This window comes from Calonectris borealis, chromosome 1, assembly GCF_964195595.1.
Source record: "Calonectris borealis chromosome 1, bCalBor7.hap1.2, whole genome shotgun sequence".
Lineage (NCBI taxonomy): Eukaryota > Metazoa > Chordata > Aves > Procellariiformes > Procellariidae > Calonectris > Calonectris borealis.
Window position 1 is genome coordinate 149,345,690 of NC_134312.1, and position 18,956 is coordinate 149,364,645.

Sequence of the window (18,956 nt, forward strand, 5' to 3'; positions counted from 1 at the left end):
AAAAATCTGGAGGAAGACAACCATTTGATGTGAAAACTTTGCCCAATTCTATATATTACTTTCGATTATTACCAGTTGCATTACCATGCTTATACCATGCTCAGGAGCATTCCCTTTCATGACAAGCAACCATCAAGATCTCTTGCTGGAAAGATTAAATCTCTGCACGATCACTAAAATGTCTTGATCCCCGCCCCAATTAGTTTCCCACTCTTCCAAATTAATTTAGCAATAGACCATGTTTTTGTCTGTTAATAATGACATCTTTGCTCTCCTGAATGTAGGATGCCTTTTATTCTGTATTTATGTCTGCAGAGGTCACCTACTGTCACCTATAATTAAAGAGGAAATGTGCCTCCAGATTATTCAATTGTCAAAAAATATATTATTTGACATATTTAGGGGGGAAAAAGCCTGCAAACGCAGTCTGATGAAGACCTTCCTTGATGTATAATTATCTGGGTGAATGGACAATTATGTGGTGATATATTTTGATGACCCCTTCCTCACCTTTTTAAAAGAAATAACATGTAGGCTACTAATGGAAGTTGTTCTTATGACAGTTGCACAATACACAGTTCTTTGCTTTGATATATTTGAAACATCATATCTGACTTAAGTCTAAGAACAAATCTGAGGCATTCATAAATGATTGTTAAAATGATTATCAAATGACTGAAGTGTGCAAGTTTTGATGAAGACGTTAGTCAATTTAAAACAAGTCTGCTGGGGAAATATATAGACATATACACATCCAGAATGTTTCCAGCTTGGTTTACCTGATAGTGATCACTTAAGAGTATTTCCTGAATGATTAAGCCAGCTTTCCCTTGACCATTTTCTACCCTGCTGTGATGGGGTGAAGGAGTCTGCAGCACTTGCAGCCTGTGAGATTTGTCATGTAGATTTTCTTTGATATCTTACATTTGGGCGTATTAAGGATGGGATGTTTCCTCCCATCTGTACATTGACCTTGGGAGATCCTTTGCTCGGTGGACTATTGACGCTCCTTTTCCGAAGTCAAGTTCCTAGAGCCCCTGTACACGTTGTGCTCTGGAAATGCCTCTCAGATTAGATTTCATGGGATGTGAGAGTGAGAAATCTCACTTCTATATCCTGCTTGAACGTAAACAATAGACCCCGAGTAGCTCAGAGACAGGTTTTTCCATGTCCAGAGCCAGAACTGGGGAAATAGCAACTCAAACAGGGGGGCACTCGGCAATTAAGGAGCAGCTGAGTGAGGGCTTTCTAAAAATCACAGTTTTGAGGGGAGGGATGTTTGTAACTCAAATCTATCCTCTGTCCTGGCGGAGTTAAATGTCTATTACTGGTCTATAACTGGGTCTAATCAGAAAGCACCAAATTTAGGAAACACAGGGAAACTTTCTTCTTTGACTGCTAGTGCTCAGTGTGCTATTATTTGAATATTCCTGGAACGGTAGTGTTCTGCACCTAAAATTTTAATTTTGTTTTCAATTAACAGTGGGTGACAGCAGTGACTCTGAGATGGATGCAGCTACCACAGTGCTCAATCTAAGACCCAGAGCAGGGAAAATCTTGAGAGACCAGAGACTGAGACAGCAGAGGCCACCGCCTGAGTTCAGGGTGGAGTGGAAGAACGAAGTTGACGGGAGCCCGGACGGCCGAGGAGAGCAGCAGGAGCCGAGCGCCTTACCTCAGCCACCCATCGGGTTCAGGCAGCCACTGCTGACGAGACCAAGATTCGGCACTTTGAGCAGGGAAGATTTGACTGCAGACCAAGGGTCAGCAAGACCTATGCCACCACCACGGTTAGTTAGGCAGGCGTCACAAGGGGAAAGGCAGAGAAATAAGCCTGAGAACCAGCCGTATTGAACATAGCAAAAAGAGAACTATTGGTAATAAACCATGGATGTATCGAATTAGGATTCTAAACTATCTGATCAGACTATGGGATCCATTAAAAAAAAAAAAAACAAGCCTCAATGTGGATCTAACCACTTCCATTTGGGGAAAGTCATGCCATTAACTAAGTGAAAAGAATACTGGAGCAATTGCAAAGCTGAAGATATAAAGACATAAAGACATAAAAAGGAAAAATCTCTTTTATAAATAACTTATGGCAATGCTTTAATTACATTATTTCCACTATTAAGATAGGATGGAAATGTGCCTTATCACATCATCGCTTGTGGAACCAAGTCATACAAGTTCAATACCCAGTTATCTATTGAAAATCATTGTTGAAAGTTGGGTGATGAATGGGTTCTTAAAAAAATTCTGTAGCATTTCAGATTTTATTTATAATCAAATAATACTTGTTTTAACCAGAGCTTTAATATGAGTAACACTGAAAATTGCACAATGCACCTATCATACAGACTTTGTAAGAAGAATAAATATATTCCTGAAGCCCAGTTTGTTTGAAGAGCTGTGATGCAGAAAAAGAGGAAGAAGAGAAGGAACAAGCTGTAGGAGCAGAATTGCAAATACAGTTTATAGGGAGGACTTGCAACAGAGACAAGACCTGAATAGCTTGAATTTTTACTTTCTGAATTTTTGGCAATATGTAACCTTTGAAAGGTACTGAGGATCGCCAAGGGAAGTCTGAATGACCTTGACTTTCACCAATGTCAACAAGAGCTGAGAGCACCTAGCAGGGCACCAGAAGCCCTAAAAAGAGAAAACTTCAAGCGGATAAATAATGTTCTTATTCAAAATTGCTTTTTGCACCTTAGTTTCTCGGTTGCAGTGCAAACACAGCAGTAGAATAGTTGCAGAGCGCTGCACATAGACAAAGCGAGCAGTCTCCTGTTCGAGTCAGGGACCACTGAGACTCAAGAAAGCTCCTTCACTCATGCTTGTGACCCTGGTCAACTTCTTTTACTTTTTGTTTCCTCATCTGTAAAAGGGGAAAGAAAATCTTTTCTTTGGCTGAGCTATGCACTCCAAGGAACAAAAATGTTCCGTCTAATTTGTTTGTACAGAAAAGTAGCACAGCAGGGCCCTGGAATCAGTTGAAGTCGCTGTGCACCTTAATAACACCCGTAAGAAACACAGACTTCTTCATCCTAGCGTAAATGGCTGCCATCTGAGTGCATATGGGAGGGAAGGGAGGGTGCATTAAAATAAATTACTTAACTGTAGCTCTCAGGAATTTGCACTTTCTGTCCCACTTAATTTGTCTTAAGTTTTGAGCTTGCTTTAGCACAGATACACATTTCAGCACAATGCAGAAATCATTTTCATTCTATTTGTTGCATGATTGATAACTTTCATTGAAGAATGTACACTGTGAAATCATAATTTTTCTTTTTCATTAGCACATTTCTAAATCTGTGGGCAATAAGATTCTTTTTTTTTTATTTAAGCTTGTTTTGAAAGAACTATTAAAAATCAGAATTTCCTTTTAAAATCACAGGGTAGATTTCTTTCAAAGGTTCGTGGGCGGGGTTGATAAATTGGTTTTATAAATGGGGATTTAAGACTTTCCTTCTTCTAACGGCTTTTCCAAAATATTTATTTCACGTATGTATTTGAAATGTCAAACCTTCCTAAACTCTTTTATCGGCACAGGTCTCTCAGTCTTTTTCCTCTGTTCCAGCTATGGAAGTTTCTGCTGTGTGTCAAATGCAAAGTCTAAGCTGCAGGGGGATGGCTATGTGAACCCTAGAAATCTCAGTCAAATGTTCATGGCTGTTCTCAACAAATGATTTTTGTGGAAGGCAATACTTGGCTATCCTTTAATGATCATCTCCTGTTTGGAAATAAAACTGGGTTCAAACAAAGCCAGCAAGCTTTAAAAACAAATTTGAATTTGTCTTTCAACAGGAAAATATGTTTCATCATTAAAATGGTCAACGGGTACTCTGTCACTGCATTATCGGGATCACGTTTGAATAAGAACAAGCCTTGCATTTGGATTTCAGTTCTGAAACCACGTCCTCCTTGCAGATCAGACTGTTTAGATTAGGTGCTTGATATCAGGCCCATCTGAAATCTGACCAAATAAATAAATAAATGTGAAATGTTGCACATCAACATTTAGTTTACTCCCTGTGGAGTTTTCTCTTCCATGTGCTGGTAATGACCAAGCAATTGGCTTGTATCTGGGGAAACCTGCCTTTTTTTTCAAATGGTTGTAATTTTTGTTGGCACAATTTTGAATAATGAATTCAGGTTTCAGGAACCTTACTGCTCTGCTGGTTGTCCATTAGTACAGTGCAGGCTCAGATCATTGGTACTTAAACTGGGTGCTCCATAGTACAAGCACATCAAATTGGAGGTTTTTAGGAAATATGGTCTTAAGCTCTTGGTGCTTCAAAACATGCTAGCACATTGTTACCTTTCCACAGCACTTTGAGATCCACGGCAGACAAGCATCAAGGCAGATCTCCAGCACGGTTACACTGTGAAGCAGAATCACCAATCTCCTGGGACTCTGTCTCCTTGCAAGTGCTCTCTCCCTTCCCCAGTCCTGCTCCTCCCACCCTTTTCAGGCTCTTTTCCACTATGCTGGGTCAGAGCCTTATCCCCTCTGGGAACTATCCTGGTTGTTCTCCTTTTCAGTAGCCATGACAGCAGCAGGTGACAGCCGCTAGCCCTTCTCATTCACCTCTTGCTCTCGTTTGAGTCAGAAGTTTGCCTTTTCCTATCCTTTTTTTTTTTTCCTTTTCCTGCAGAGGAAAAACAAGTTCAATAGCACTTTTTGATCTTTCTAAAAGGCCCATCTAACTTTAGCTTGCATAAGAGCCTTTTCCTTAATGTTGCATCAAAGAGAGTTTGTCCGCTGGAGAATGAAATGCCCAATAAATCTGTCCTCGAGCACCATCTGATGGGGAAAGTCGTGTATTGACTGGGGACATGTTTTCCGCTTTTTCAGGAAACCACATCTTCAGCAGTGACTGGAAAACTTGCCAAATCCACATACAAATTTTTTGTTTCCAGATGAACTCCCCAGTACACTCTGTAGTATTGACATTTTACTGCCCTGGTGAAGAAGCACAATGCCCAGTTGTCCAATTTTAGGGACAATAGGAAAATGTATATGTTACACTCTGAATTAGGGTTTTCTGAAAATTTCTTTCCCCTTTCAGCTGCTGAGAGGCCTATAAAGCGAAAGTGAATAGGGTAAGAAAGAAGGTATAGCAAGGGCTAGGGAGTAGATAGACATCCAGTTATCTGTTTTAAGCAGATATTTGAAAGAGAAAATGAGAATGATTTGCCATAACAGACAAAATTTTAAGGGCTGTCCTGGTACTGAAGTATAACGCAAGCTCCACTGAAACTACAGGTGTTTAACAAAAGAAGCCCATGCTGCATAACAATTTAGAAACTTGAGAATATCATCCTCTGCTGAAGCCAAATAAAAATCACGTGGAGAAACAAAGTAAAAAATTTGGCCAAAATAACATGCATGCTATTACGAAGAGTATCTTGGGGTCTCTGGGAGCAAACACACTGCACCCTGCATAACCTTTTTCAAGAGGTCCACCAATTCCAGGCACCAGCAACATTTTAAGGCTGACACTGCAAGAAATGCTTCAGCTGGTCACCACTTCCAAAATTGTCCAAGTTCTGCCAACATCCCCCAGCTCCTGAAGAAAAGGTGAAGGATTTTGAAATTGGCTGGAGGAATGGATTTTGTACTGTAAGAGCTCTGATCCTATAAAAATATGCTTGTGAATATGCTTAAAACATGGCATCTGCAATACAGAGCCCCAGCCAGGCCAACGATAGATTGGAGGCTCAGCTCAGGAAACAAAATGCAAGCAGCAGAAAGAGGAACAGCTTTAGGACACAGTAGAGAGAGAAGTTACGGGCTACCTAACTCAGCTGATTCAGGTGCTATTTAAATCCAGGAGAGATGGGAGGACTAGGAGTCTTTTTCTCTCTCTCATTTTAGCAGATCATGATGTAACTTGCACTTTCTAGATAAACCTGCAGCTGTGCTTGACACCATCAGTTGTGTGAACGACCGTGAGGAAGCTGTCTTACAACTTTCAAGTCAAAGGGTTTTACCTCCTTCTTGGCCTATTTATTAGACGGCCAGCTAAATGGGGAGCTACTTAAAAAGAAAAAAAAAGCATGGCAGCTTAATTCTCTGAACATTTGAAGGAACCTTAGCATTTGGGAGTTATTTGAAGTTGGGGCTGAAAATTGTCCCTCGTGGATATTATGCTGAGCCACTTGAGAATCTTCTCCATCAGAAGAATTCTTCGTGCAGGTGGTAGACAGATCTTCTGGTAGGACAGCACAATGGGAGATTGGGTTAGCATAGGGAAACACTGATGCAGTTTCCGTACAGCACTGACGTGCCTTGGAAGCCTTTTTATCCTGTGAGATTTGACAGAATATGAGGAACTAAGATTGCAGGAAGGAAAGTAATAGTTACTGGCTGCTCTGGTGAGTCTCGGTTTCATGATCTGAAATGTGCTCAGGGTTACATTTATGATTTGTGAGTTACAACAGCACCCTAACTGCCACAGGTTTTGTTTCAAAAAGTAATTTTTTGCCACAAAAAGGAAAAGGCATTTTAAATACCCCAGCTTACTTCATTCATTTTTCATATCTAAGCCCTCCTATTTATTACAAATTTGACAGAATGGAAAAGCAGTTCCTATCGTGTAGCACAACTCAAGAATAGTCCTTTGATGCTAATATAGGATTAAAAATAACTGGAAATTTGGCTTCATTTCTCCTTGTAAGTTAACACGGAAATTTTCCAAAACTCCCCTTTAAAACAAGCTCTACAAACTTTCATTTTTACGAGAAAGAAGTCTGAGCTCCACTCACAATCATTTGATTCTCAGAGTTCAGGCTACAACATACTGCCTTACAAGATTCATGATCAGTTCTTCATGAATGAGTCTCCAAAATTACAGCAATAACAGCACGGCTGGGTCTTGGGTTTTCGAATCCCAAAGTGTCAGGCTATAAAACCTCACTCACCCAGGGGTATTCCACAGCACCCATAACCAAACAGGGGCTGGCAGCACCTGAACATACCCAACAGAGGTTCCCATCAGCTAGAATGCAATGGCATGACAGAAGTAACGAGCTTGAAGTAACGAGCAAGCCAGTTAGTAAGCAACGCTTGATCTGTTTTGTTGCTGTTTTATCTGCTCAATAATCAACTTGTCTCAGAAAATGAGAATGGTACTGACCTCTGCGATGGTGCTGCGGGGAGTAAATTCAGAGAAAAGAAAACAGGGCGAGAAACTGAAATCTGCAGAACTGGTATGTTTATAAAGGATCTCTTCAAATGTATGCAGTATACACCAACATGGAATAAATCTTACATTTGCTTCATCATTTAAAAGCAACAAAGTCAGTGCATATCATATGCTACCAGCTGTTTTACAGAAATAAATTACTATATTGTATACACAGCCTCTTCAACATCAGCTGATCATAAAGGTCGAAAAAGTAGTCACTGTTAAAGAAGTGAAAATTTCAAAAGGTAAAAAGCAAAAAAAACCCCAACCCTGCCTACAAGCCCAAGAAAACCAACCCAAAACTAAAGTAACAGCAAGCAAAAGAAAAATCTTAATTTGCAGTGATTTGCAGGTAGAAACTTTTTTTCTTTAGTCCATATTCAGATCTGTTTTGTTACAGTCTTCAGATACCACAGCTGGATTCAAGAAACTGCTGAGTAATTCAGTAAAGCCCACTAGCCTGAAGCTAAAGCTGCTCCTCCCTCAACTTAAAAGGGGGAGTCACATCTCCTCATCTCCAGGGATGTCATTTACTCATCACTCTCTGAACTTGCATGGTTATGGCAACTAAGAGACAACACAGGGGATCCAAACATGGTCTCCAGGCTCTAGGAACAGTAGCTTTAAGCACTCCATCTCAAAACTGGTAAGTTCCCTATTTTCTTTTATTTCCTCTTTTTCATTCACTGTCAAGCCACTTCTTGGTTGAATCCTTGGCTCCTGTGTCTTTTATGTGAAAAGTAGGCAGATTCAAATGATCATTTTAAGGAACAGCTTGAAGAAAAAAAAATAAAACATCTGCACTTCATATTGACTTGAACACCTTTATTTTGTGCTATAGTTTCAGCAGAGGAAGAGGGGAAAAAAACCCAGCAACAAAATGATAGACGTGGAATGTCACTTCATTTTATTTCTATTCCTTAAAAAAAAAAAAGTAAATTAGGGCAACTTTTCTGTAACTGAGTCTTTACAAAGAAGGAATGTTTCTGCAGTACTTCAGAAATCATTTTGGCCTACAAGTAAAAAACTTTTCTTCTGTAACATCAGTTGCAACATGTCCCTGAGACCATAGCTTTCCACAGATTTCTCAATTCGATTATTTAATTTCATTTTTATTTAGTGTATACAGAGAACTATTTTTCAAAATAAAAGAAAACTATTTACTGATTGTGGAAAACACATTTTTCACTTATGTATAAGCAAAAACAGTGAAGTTCTGAAGTTTTTGTAAGCAGAAAAGCAATATTCAAGCAGCTGTATATGTTAGTATAAATTGAATTTTCTGGTGTTTACAGAATTCAGCTTTAATCAGTGCAGCAACTTAGAAGGGTAAATGTTATGTTACCTCATATAACCAACAAGTATAGTAAAAACAATTGAATTTTTCATATATATTAATTTTTGAGGGTTTTTTCTCTAATCCTTTTCCTTCACCCCTTGCTATAGTTGCAAAACAGAAGTCCCTGACTTACAGACGGGTGGTTTTAGGTAAAAAAAAAAAAATTTTAAAGATGGAAACAAAGGAAATAAGACACTTGAAAATGCCTCAAGTTCCCAGGGAGAAATGAAACACAGATTATCACAATAAGGAACTCCGAGGAGATGTACTGAAATCATAGCAGTAATAAGACACATACTCATTATGTCAATATATAAAATTAAAACAACTCAGAGTTCTATACATATTCCCATAGTGCTGCCACTGGAATCACTGAGGTTTCAACAAAGTTTTAAATGATAGCAGGCACTGGAGAAGGTAAAGAAGAAAAAAAAATAAAAAATGCAAAATACCATCTATGATTCTCCTGAAGCAGCTATTTGCACGGATGTGTTCAAGGAGATAACTAAATTGTTTTTAATAAAAGGAAACTCCCAACAGTGATACATAATTGACTTTGTACTTTCATCAAGTGATACTAGGAAAAGCGCAAAATACCTTTTTCGTATGTTTCAAATGGAATGCAAACGGTGACTGGCAAGGAATATGAGCTTGAACAGTAAATAGCACAGGAGAGTGCTACAACTCTCACTACAGCTCTCTGAGAGTAACCTCTCATTAGTTAAGCAGGGCAGACATATGAAGACTAAAATACCAACAAATAAGCAATTTTTTTCTTGTCACTGAAATGTCACTTATGCCTCCAGAGATGAGAGAGAATGCATTAATCCAGATCCATGAACTACTGCTAGTTGCTCAAGCACACCTTTACAGTCATTCAAAAAAATTAAGAAGCAAGTTTATTCTTAAAATGAAGACAGAAAAATTGCACAGGAAATATTAACAAATAATTTATGACAAAGTTGCTCAGTAGAAGTTATTAGTAAATAGAAGCCACCAGGTCAAGTTTCAATAAAGCTTACACTCAGTCTCAGTTTCGGTCTGACTGACCCTGTATTATTCTAAAATTATCCATTTTAGGCCTTCTAATACATGAAGTTAGCATATACCCAATTCTGTTACCTGGGAAAGACCAGGAATCAGCAGGGGTCGGATGGCTACCCCAAGGTGCCTAATCATGCTGTGCAGCAAGTTTTGTAGACAAAGTATGCTTAACAAAAACACATAAGCAAACACTCTGTTAATTAAGCTACTGTCACAGCAGACAAATGGCAGCAAACCACAGCATAAGAAATCAAGGCTAACGAGCTATATTGCAAATTCTCCTTCTGATTAAATAATAAAAATTCACCTCTGATTAAATTATAAGAATCAATTTCTGTCTTTTAACAATCTATCAATCTAAACACCATTTCAAATGTGAGCTACAAGCAGGATTTGTGTATTTCACGTCATTCTTTTTTTCCCCTCCAAAAAGGTTAAAAATCCATAAAAAAATCCCAGCCAGTACAATACAGCAACACCTGTCCCTCTCACAAGTGTTCTAGTGGTACCAGTTAGAATAACATTTTTCTAGAGTTAACATCCCTGCAGCAGAAATATTTATATATACTTGCCTCCACATGAACATAATGTGCCCTCTTAAAAGATCCTGTTACTACTGTACAAGTCTGGCAGGTGTAAGCATCACCCCAGGTCGATTCACTTTGCCTCTCCTGTAAGATACATCTATGCAATCCAAATTTGCAGCTATTGATTTTTTAACTTAACATTTCCATGGCTACAGTATTTTTGCTTGTTTGCATTCATTATCAGAATAGCTACTAAAGCTAGTCCAACCCCTAGACTTGGAGGGCCACAAGGACTGAACTCCTGAGCAATACCTGAAAGGAGCGGGGCAACTATACGTCCCACTGATGTCACAGACTGTCCAACACCTAGGAGCGTACCGCTGGCCTCATTCCCACCAATGGTCAATTCCAGATCAATGATACAAGTACGACCTATAGTTGTTGAAAAGGCTAAGAATGTGGAAGATAAAATGACCATCCATATGCTCAGCGCTGACGCATACAGGAGAATCAACGTGCAGGTAAGAGTGCTGGAGTGCAACAAAATTCTGTAAGTGTTGTGCTGATAGAGTCTTGTTATTGGTCCGAGCAGACAACCGGCCAGGACTCCAAGTGCACTGCTATAGCTCATTAGGTATCCAGCGAACAAGGGTTTCACCCCAAATCTCTCCTCCAAGGCCAGACTAAAATTACTATAGTACAGCAGTATAGCAACAGACATCAGCAACCGCACTAAAAATATATCCCACAGATCAGAGCACGCAATTCCTTTAATCCTCTTCAGCACTGTTGCAACTTGGATCCACGGAGACTGGAAAAGACTGTCGCTTGCCAAAGCTCCATTAGTTGCTGATTTCAAGTGCAGGTCATGCTTTGCTTTTGCTGAGAAACTCTCTGTTCCTTTGTTGCCTTGTCGATGTTCCCTATTGCCAGCGTTTTCTTCACTCCAGGGTAACATCCAGACAAGACCTACATAGGTCAAGAAATTAGTTGATTTCATTCAATTGCGTTAACTTTACGTGGAAGACGTTGGTCTGATTGTAACAGTTTACTTAGTGTAAAGATCAAAATTCAAGAAAGGACTTTGACCATCATTTCACTTCAAAAAACTACAAAGGTTAAGTTTAGTGTTATTCACAGTATCAGTTCAATTTTAAATGTGGTGAAAGCAAGGAAGGAAAACACTGAGGTGACACATTCGCAACATATAAACAAATCTAAAGGCTAAAGCCAAAATTCTGATTTCTAGTCTTCATCTTTGGGCACATGAAAAATTCCCATTCCTGTGTCTGAATGTAAAAGTGATATATACAATAAAAAGGAGAAGCATCCGGAGGTTAACTGTTTCAAAATTCCCACCCTTCAACACAGGTTCAAATTCAAAGGGTAGTATCGGTATACAGAACACGTATGCCATAGGTGATAAACACACCATGAATTCAAGGTATTACAAATGGCATAAAAACACAAAAGTGAGGAACGAAGGGACCCAAGATGCAAAATACAACATACAACTTACCAGCATTCAGAAGGAAGATAGAGGCACAGAAGAAAGACGTTTGATAAAAGCCATCTTCCAACTCTGTAAGGTAGCCACCAACGACAGGCCCCAGAATGAAGCCCACACTAGAGGCTGCATTGAAGCGTCCCATTACTAAAGGGCGGTCTCTCTCAGAAACCAAGTCAGAAAGCAGGGCTTTAGAGATGGAGAGTGTGTGTTTGAAAATACCTGCAACATAATAGAAACAAAATAATAAACATGTATTGCTCAGTTCAAAAGATTAAAACTGACAGGAGCTATGTGAGATATCAATGTTCAAAATCTATTTTTAAGATGCCATAAACCACAAGTTCTTTGATGCTAGTGATGCAGCATTTTGGGCCATAACCATCAACCTGGCTTTCAAGGATTTGGACTTAAGAATCAAAATTATTCATGCAACTGTGCTGAAGGAGTGCTCCTGCAGCCCTGCTGAAAGAAGAACTAACTATGCTGAGTGCTAGAGCACGCTACGAATAAAACAGCCACTAAAATAGGAACTTGCGAGCGGGCAATGGTGGAGTAGGAATGGCGTGTCTGTTTATGAATATAGCTCTGTACCTCTGTAACTTTGCTGAGTATGGAGATTTCCAGGATTGTAAAATACCAAATTCATACGGGAGACTGGTGGGTGGCAAAAGAAGAGCACAGAAGGGTAAGCGTACTGCAGGAATACTAGTAATGCAATCTTTTATGCTCCTTCCCTCTGACCAGAGCAATGCTGTCACAGTCACAGTGCTGTTAGCATTAAAAAGTATTACCTCTACTGAGTAATCAAATATCAACCAAATAATCCGTTAGCAAATTGTCTTTAAATTAAGAAACAATCTTCCTAAATCAAGACTATGGGTCATAGAAGTGCCCTTTAGTAGATGTGTTCATAGTAACAGCAATGCTTATTAGATCAGAATATATGCAATAGGTGTTCAGCTATTACAAGAACTCTGATACGAACCCAGGCACAAACTTAGCTTCAGCGCTGCAAACATACATGCTTTTGCACAACATAAATATTCTGTTGAAGCAGTGAGCTAAAATTTCAGCCACATTTTGTAGTATCACTTTGAGGTATATTTTCAGCATGAGAAAAAAACAATTATGCATATATCATTCCATTCTGCATTGCAAGTGCAGGCCAAGATTTCCAGCAGTGATCTGGTGTATTGTGTACCTGTTATGACTAACCTTACAATAGCCTCTTTCAAGGAATTGCTGCACTCCTATTCTCATAAAATCCAGCCACTCAAGGTGGTATAAAAGTTGTGACAGTTTTTGAGTATTCATTCCAAATTATTTTCAGAAAAAATTCAGGACAGTGTTTGATTTGTAGAGATTTTTCCATTACTAGGTTTCAGCTGGTGCTGCTGGATGATGATGCTATGTAGCCATCCACATACCATGTTTTCTCAAGTAGTAATTCTCAAGCTGAGACTAGAGGGAATTTAAACTGCAAAATGCCAAGCGTTTACTCACCTACAGGGACTCTAGAAATGGCAAACAGGAACACAGTGGTAGATGTTCCAAGAAGGAAGTAACCCAGTGCACTGAGAAGAATACAAGAAAGCAGGGAATACCGTCTTCCTACTATATCACTCCAGCAGCCCTTTCATAAAGCAGGAAATAAAGTTTAGCTTTTTATAACATTTAACTATGTACAGTGAACAACCAGTACTTCTGAATTAAATTGAGAAAAGGGATCAAAGGACTGGCAAGGAAAGCTTAATAAACTTATTACACAACATTCCTAAGTGCTCAAAATCTGGAAGTGATGAGCAGAGTTCTGCCCTGCCAGTAGTGCACCTGCTGAAACTGTCATTCTATTTAATGTCATGCATATAGCTTTTTTTAAAATAATTTCTCTCTTTTAAAAATACAATCCTGCAATAAACACCATGAAATATTAGTAGTAGGGGGCCTCTGAAAATGTTATCATAACCGACCACAAATATTTCTTTGCAACAATGGTCGCTATGTACTAGACACTTGTTGAGCATCCTAAAAGGAATGATCTTAGCTATAAGGAGTTTGTCATCTGAGTGCAGACAAGTAGGAAGTATTTATGAGAAGGACAAACAGTAAATTTGCATGTAGCATGCTTATCAATTAGCTTGATTCCAAACAGGAAGGTTTTAAAGAAAGTAGGCAATAAGTCTTGCCGTTCAAAGAAAATGCCACAAGATTCTAGAAGCAAACTATCCCAGGTGGCCTGCATAACAAACCCTGAAAGAGTTTTTTTCATGAGATGCTCAAAATCCGCTCTCTTGAAAGCTAGGAAGTACCAGGGAAATATTAAAGGTGCTCCTGGCTACATATAGGGATATAAGGTATCGACAGGTAAAGCATACATTCAAGAGGTTCAGCCTTGGTGTTTAGTCTTTGCACTCTTGCTTAGATTAGGATGTAAAAAAATCAAAAGCTCATAGAAAACAAAACCAAACAAAGCTCAAAGGCACAATGCATGAATTTAGGCCTTATGGCAAATTACAGGGCGCTACTCATTAAGCAGGGAAAGCAAACTCTAGATAACAGGCTTATGAAGAGCTGACTCGTGAGACTGCATTTTGGACAGGCTACTGCATTGGAGAAAACTGCTTCACTAGCACCAACACTGAAGAGAACCCTGTGTGACTGAGCCGTGCTCGGTAATGTATGATTGAGCCCAAATCTGGATTCTAGTTTTTGTCTGAAGACTGTATTCTGTTTACGTCTGAAAAATTTGATAATTCCCTATAAATGAAACAAACATTTTCCACACACACTAAAAACTGGATCCACCAACCAAAAATGCTTATATGAATACTATAAACATTTTAAAAATTTCAAGAAACACTATTATTAACCTCATCCTTTTTTCCCCCTAAGATCCATAGAAATAACAACATACTTAGGAATGCAGTGCTAGAACTCACCACAAATGTGCTGGAAAATAGTTGCATTATACCATAGAGAGATCCTAAAACAAACAAGTAAAATACCAATGTTAAAAATTAAACTGAATTTTTTTAAAAAATGAAAACTGCACAGAATTTTTAAATGAGGAAACAAGAAAAAAACTCTGGGAATAATTTACTAGAAGAATAGGAAGAGGGAGCAGGACAAACCAAGGGTGGAGTTTATAACACAACCAAGGAAATAGTTTCTGCTGAAAACTTGTACAACTATGTAATGAAGAAGGATGTTGCTTTGTATGATGTATTAAACATTGGCATTTATAATTGCTTTCTCAGAATCAGGAGAGAATTTCATTTCTGGGAGGCACTAATTACTTTCCACTTGGCACTTCAATGTGTTACAGAAGCCCTGAAGAAACCACAGACCCTACTCTTCCATTTTGGAGTCTGAGTTTAGCAGCAGTTAGTAACAGAAGAGAAGAAGCAAGGAGAGGCAGAGAAAAACATCTGCCAGACTCTTTCATTTATAAAAATACACCTCAAAACCCATTTTCTTTTAAAGTTAAAAATCAAAGCAGACTGTTGAAATGATAACATGTTTTTGATGAATTGCTGCTTAAAATAATAGTCTGACAACTCAGAGCAGAACCAGAATTATTTAATGAAAAGTGTTAAATTTCACCCAAAATAAAAAAGCAAGGTAATAAAAAAATCAATAACAGAGCCCATGTCAATCACACAGAGCTATAAAGAATATCATACTTATATCATTACAAACCATAAACAGTACCATAAGATATAAATAAGAACTCTAGAACCATGGAACTTCATCTTACCACTTCATTTTTAAGATAAAATTCTAAACCTTCAGAATTTACTTGTAAACATTCCTTAAAGATGATAAATATTTTGCCAAAAGATAACTGCAAGGAATTTAATCAAACTGGGAGCAATCACAGGCTTAGGAAAGCTCAGGAGAACCAGCTGCACAAGTACTGTTTGCAAAGCCTGTAAATAACAATAAAACTAAAAGCAACACCTCTGGCTCCCAAAGTTGCTGAGCTGTGAATTCTTGGATGCTGAAAAAGCATCTGTAAAAGTATCACTGCAAGACTTCCCTGTTCTTTCCAAGAATGCTCTTTCCCAAGCACCTGCTTTTGGCTACTGTCAGTATGCAAGTTTGGACAGGTCTTTGGGTCTAACGCAGTATGGCTGCCCTTACAGTTTTACTTGGAAATTGGCCTTACTTTTTATTATGCTACTAGCAAGGAAGAATTATGTTACAATCTCCTATTTGCAGTAAGGCATAATCCAGTTTATATTACCTTATTCTTTGGTAAATCAGTCAAGTACTGCAACTCACCTATTATTCCAGCAACTGTATGACTTGCTCCTAGAGATTTGATATGAAGGTTCATTAAAGGAACAACCATGCTTACACCAAATAAATCCTGAAAAGAAGGCAGGAAAAGTTTTAATAACTGATCACTTTTACAAAGATGATGGCAACCTGGCTTAATAACAGTCAATGTTTTTAAAAAATGTAAATTACTTCCATATCAATACAAGATTAAAATAAAATGTGTCATGGCTAATGTGGTACGTTATAACCTCTACAATGCATCCAGTATGTACAAAATTACAAAAACACATAAACTGAAAGATAAAGGATTACCTCACAGGGGAGTTAAAACTATGAAAATGGCTATCCTCTTTCCCCCTCCAGATACAATCATTCTGAAGATACATATTTAACATTAACTATTCCTTTAATATATATTGAACTTTATCTGTTTAGCAAGAAAAGTACTTGGTACTTTTAAATTCAAAGTGGTCTGTAATTTCAATCACCTAAAAATACTTTTTACCTGTCCAAAGAGAGTATATTTGGAAAATCTACAGTACTTTAACTCTCAACCACAAAGGGGAAGAAGCTATGGTAGATCTAAATCTACCTACAGACTGCCTTTGTGTATAACTTAAGAAATGTAGTGAAAAGACAGAACATAAAAAAAAAGAAAAAAGCAAAGCATAAGTGAAAAATGTTTTATAAGAGGAGGGTGAAGGACACTACCCGTCCTGAACAGTACAAGGATCTCCTAGTCATTCCTTTTGATTTTTTATCTTTTGTTAAGCTAACCACATTGACCCAGTAGCTCCTTCAGCACTACTATCTGGCACAGCATACAGTGTCCTATATCAGAGCAGAGCTGTACAGAGGATCTGTTGGAGCAAGATCACCTTTTATCAGTGACTGCTTGAGCTGAACTAGACTAGCCCTTCATAGTATGCCCAAAGCCTGAATAACTGTAACAATGTGTATCACTAAGTAAATTCTCAGAGTCTGTCATTAAGTGTCTTTCGATAGTTGAAATTGAGACTCACAAAGTTAGAATCATTATTAAATACATTAGCATGAGCAAACAGAGCACACGACTTACGAACATCTTCAATAACACAACCCCAGGTGTCATCTGCAAACCTGAAGAGAGAGAGGTTCAATGACCTCGTCCAGGTCATCGATAGAGACATTAAAAAGGACAAGTCTCAGGATATACCCTGGCAGTACTGGACTTGTCATAGGCATGTAGGTAGCGCAAGATCCATTAACCACTATCCTAGATGGGTAGTTATTTCTTATTTCACCTATAATTTTTTATGTCAAATGATAACTGCACTGTATTTCCTTGGTTACAGGAAGCATCCCAGGCAACAGCTCTTTATTACAATATTTCACCACGCTCTACACCCTCTAAAAGGGCACTCACTTCTTGGTTGATTTCAGTGCGTACTCCAGCTCGGTGTCAGCAAGGTATTACAGGGTGGTGGAACCACAGTGTTTAAAAGTGAGCTAAGAAGCAAAGCTTGTTCTAATGCACCTTTTCCTGGAATATTTGCTCCAGGACTCAAACCAGCCTAAAGGTAGGTAACATAATATATACTGCCCAACCTAAGGGAAGGTTACAGAATATATACTGCCCAACCTAAAGGGAGGTAACAGGGTAACAGAAGATACCTACATTTCACAGTGCAAATTTGTACTCATTTTGTATTCATTTTCCAAGTTATCCTTTTTAATTTCAAATTAATTAAATGACATTTTCCCAAGACTCATGAATCACTACAGAATACAAACCTTCTTTAAAGCCTATACACCATGTTCTTTCAGTAAGGGGTTTGGGTTTTTTTGGTTTTTTTTTTTTTTTTTAGAAAAAGCACAGGTTTTTTTTGGGGGGTGGAGTTTTTGGTGGTTTTTTTTTTTTTTTAGTTTACACTAAGCACTGCTATTTCAAGGAAACAAGGAACAGCTCTCTGATAAGCATAAGGCAATACTTAGCTCTAAGGGCGCTGCGCTATTCCACTTCATTCACCGGATAAAAATCTCACCTTTGTATTAGACTGCACGACTGTTTGCGTGTTAGAAACAACAGAGCCACTACAAACCACTACGGCTACAAACATTCAAGCTCCCAAAAAAGCAGCCGAAGTGATATACCTCAAAACCCAGCAGCTTTACCTGGAGCGTAACGGGGGAGGCCGCCACGGGCTGGGAGCCGGGGGCGGCCGCCAGCAGCGGCAAAGGACTCGGGGAGGGAAGTGGGGGGGTTGGGGGTGTGAGTGTGTGTGTGTCTGTCTGTCTGTCTGCCCGACTTCGGGCTTTGCAGCATCTCCTGACAAGCCTGAGGGGACCTCACGGCTCCGGAGCCGGCTGCGGGGCCGTCCCCCCTCTTCTGCCTCCAGCACGGCCCCTCCAACGGCTGCCCCGGAGCCGGGCAGCGGGTCGCGTGGGGCGGGGAGGACTTCCCTCCTCAGGCACGGCCGCCCGTCGCAGGCCGCGCCGGAAGGGCGCCATCGCCGCCGCACCCCGCCTCCCCGCTTACCAGGAAGCCCACCGCGTAAAGGCACCGCACGAAGCGGCCGGACGCCGCTGCCGGGCTCCCCGCGGCTCCCCGGCCTCCATCCTCCTCCTCCTCCATCCGGCCAGCGGCGGCCGCGGGCCTGCGCCCCGTAGCGGCCGGCGGCGCGGCGGTGGCGGCGCTGGGCATGCGCAGTGCCGGTGGCGCGGCGGGAACATGGAGGCGGTGGGGCAGGGAGCGGGTGCAAAGCCTGGTGTTTTGTTTGCGTTAACGAGTGTATTCTTCGTGTTTCCTCTTTTTCAGGCGAGGAGGAGGAGGAATAAGGATCCCTGCAGGTTTCCGAGGCCGTCGGGATCCCTCCCCCCCTCCCCCCTCCAACCTGTAGGACTTTGCCCTTCCTGCCGCCTCTTGCCTGTATGTAAGCGGGGAGTTTTGCAACCCGTCACCTCAGGGCCTGAGGCTCAGGGGAAGCAGGAAGAGCTAGCTAGGGTGGAGGGGCTCTGGAGGCAGAAACACACCCTGGGAGCGTGGTAACGGGTCCCCTGCACCCTTCTCTCGGGTG

General features: G+C 40.0%; 2 protein-coding genes across 2 annotated transcripts in view; one reads left to right on the forward strand and one right to left on the reverse strand.

The window, feature by feature from the left end:
* Positions 1-1,965, forward strand: part of SLC9A2 (solute carrier family 9 member A2) — a 32,850-nt gene extending 30,885 nt beyond the window's left edge. Inside the window, exon 12 of the mRNA XM_075137650.1 lies at positions 1,484-1,965. Within this exon, the coding sequence (XP_074993751.1) occupies positions 1,484-1,854 (371 nt within the window). The 3' untranslated portion in view covers positions 1,855-1,965. The remainder of the gene's footprint in view (positions 1-1,483) is intronic.
* Positions 1,966-8,006: 6,041 nt separating this feature from the next.
* Positions 8,007-18,714, reverse strand: SLC67A2 (solute carrier family 67 member 2). Its single transcript, XM_075136075.1, has 6 exons — positions 18,419-18,714; positions 15,901-15,988; positions 14,556-14,599; positions 13,120-13,249; positions 11,626-11,835; positions 8,007-11,075 (listed from the first exon to the last, which is right to left on the reverse strand). Exons 1-6 carry the CDS (start codon positions 18,581-18,583, stop codon positions 10,285-10,287), a joined length of 1,428 nt encoding a protein of 475 aa, XP_074992176.1. The 5' UTR covers positions 18,584-18,714; the 3' UTR covers positions 8,007-10,284.
* Positions 18,715-18,956: the final 242 nt, after the last annotated feature.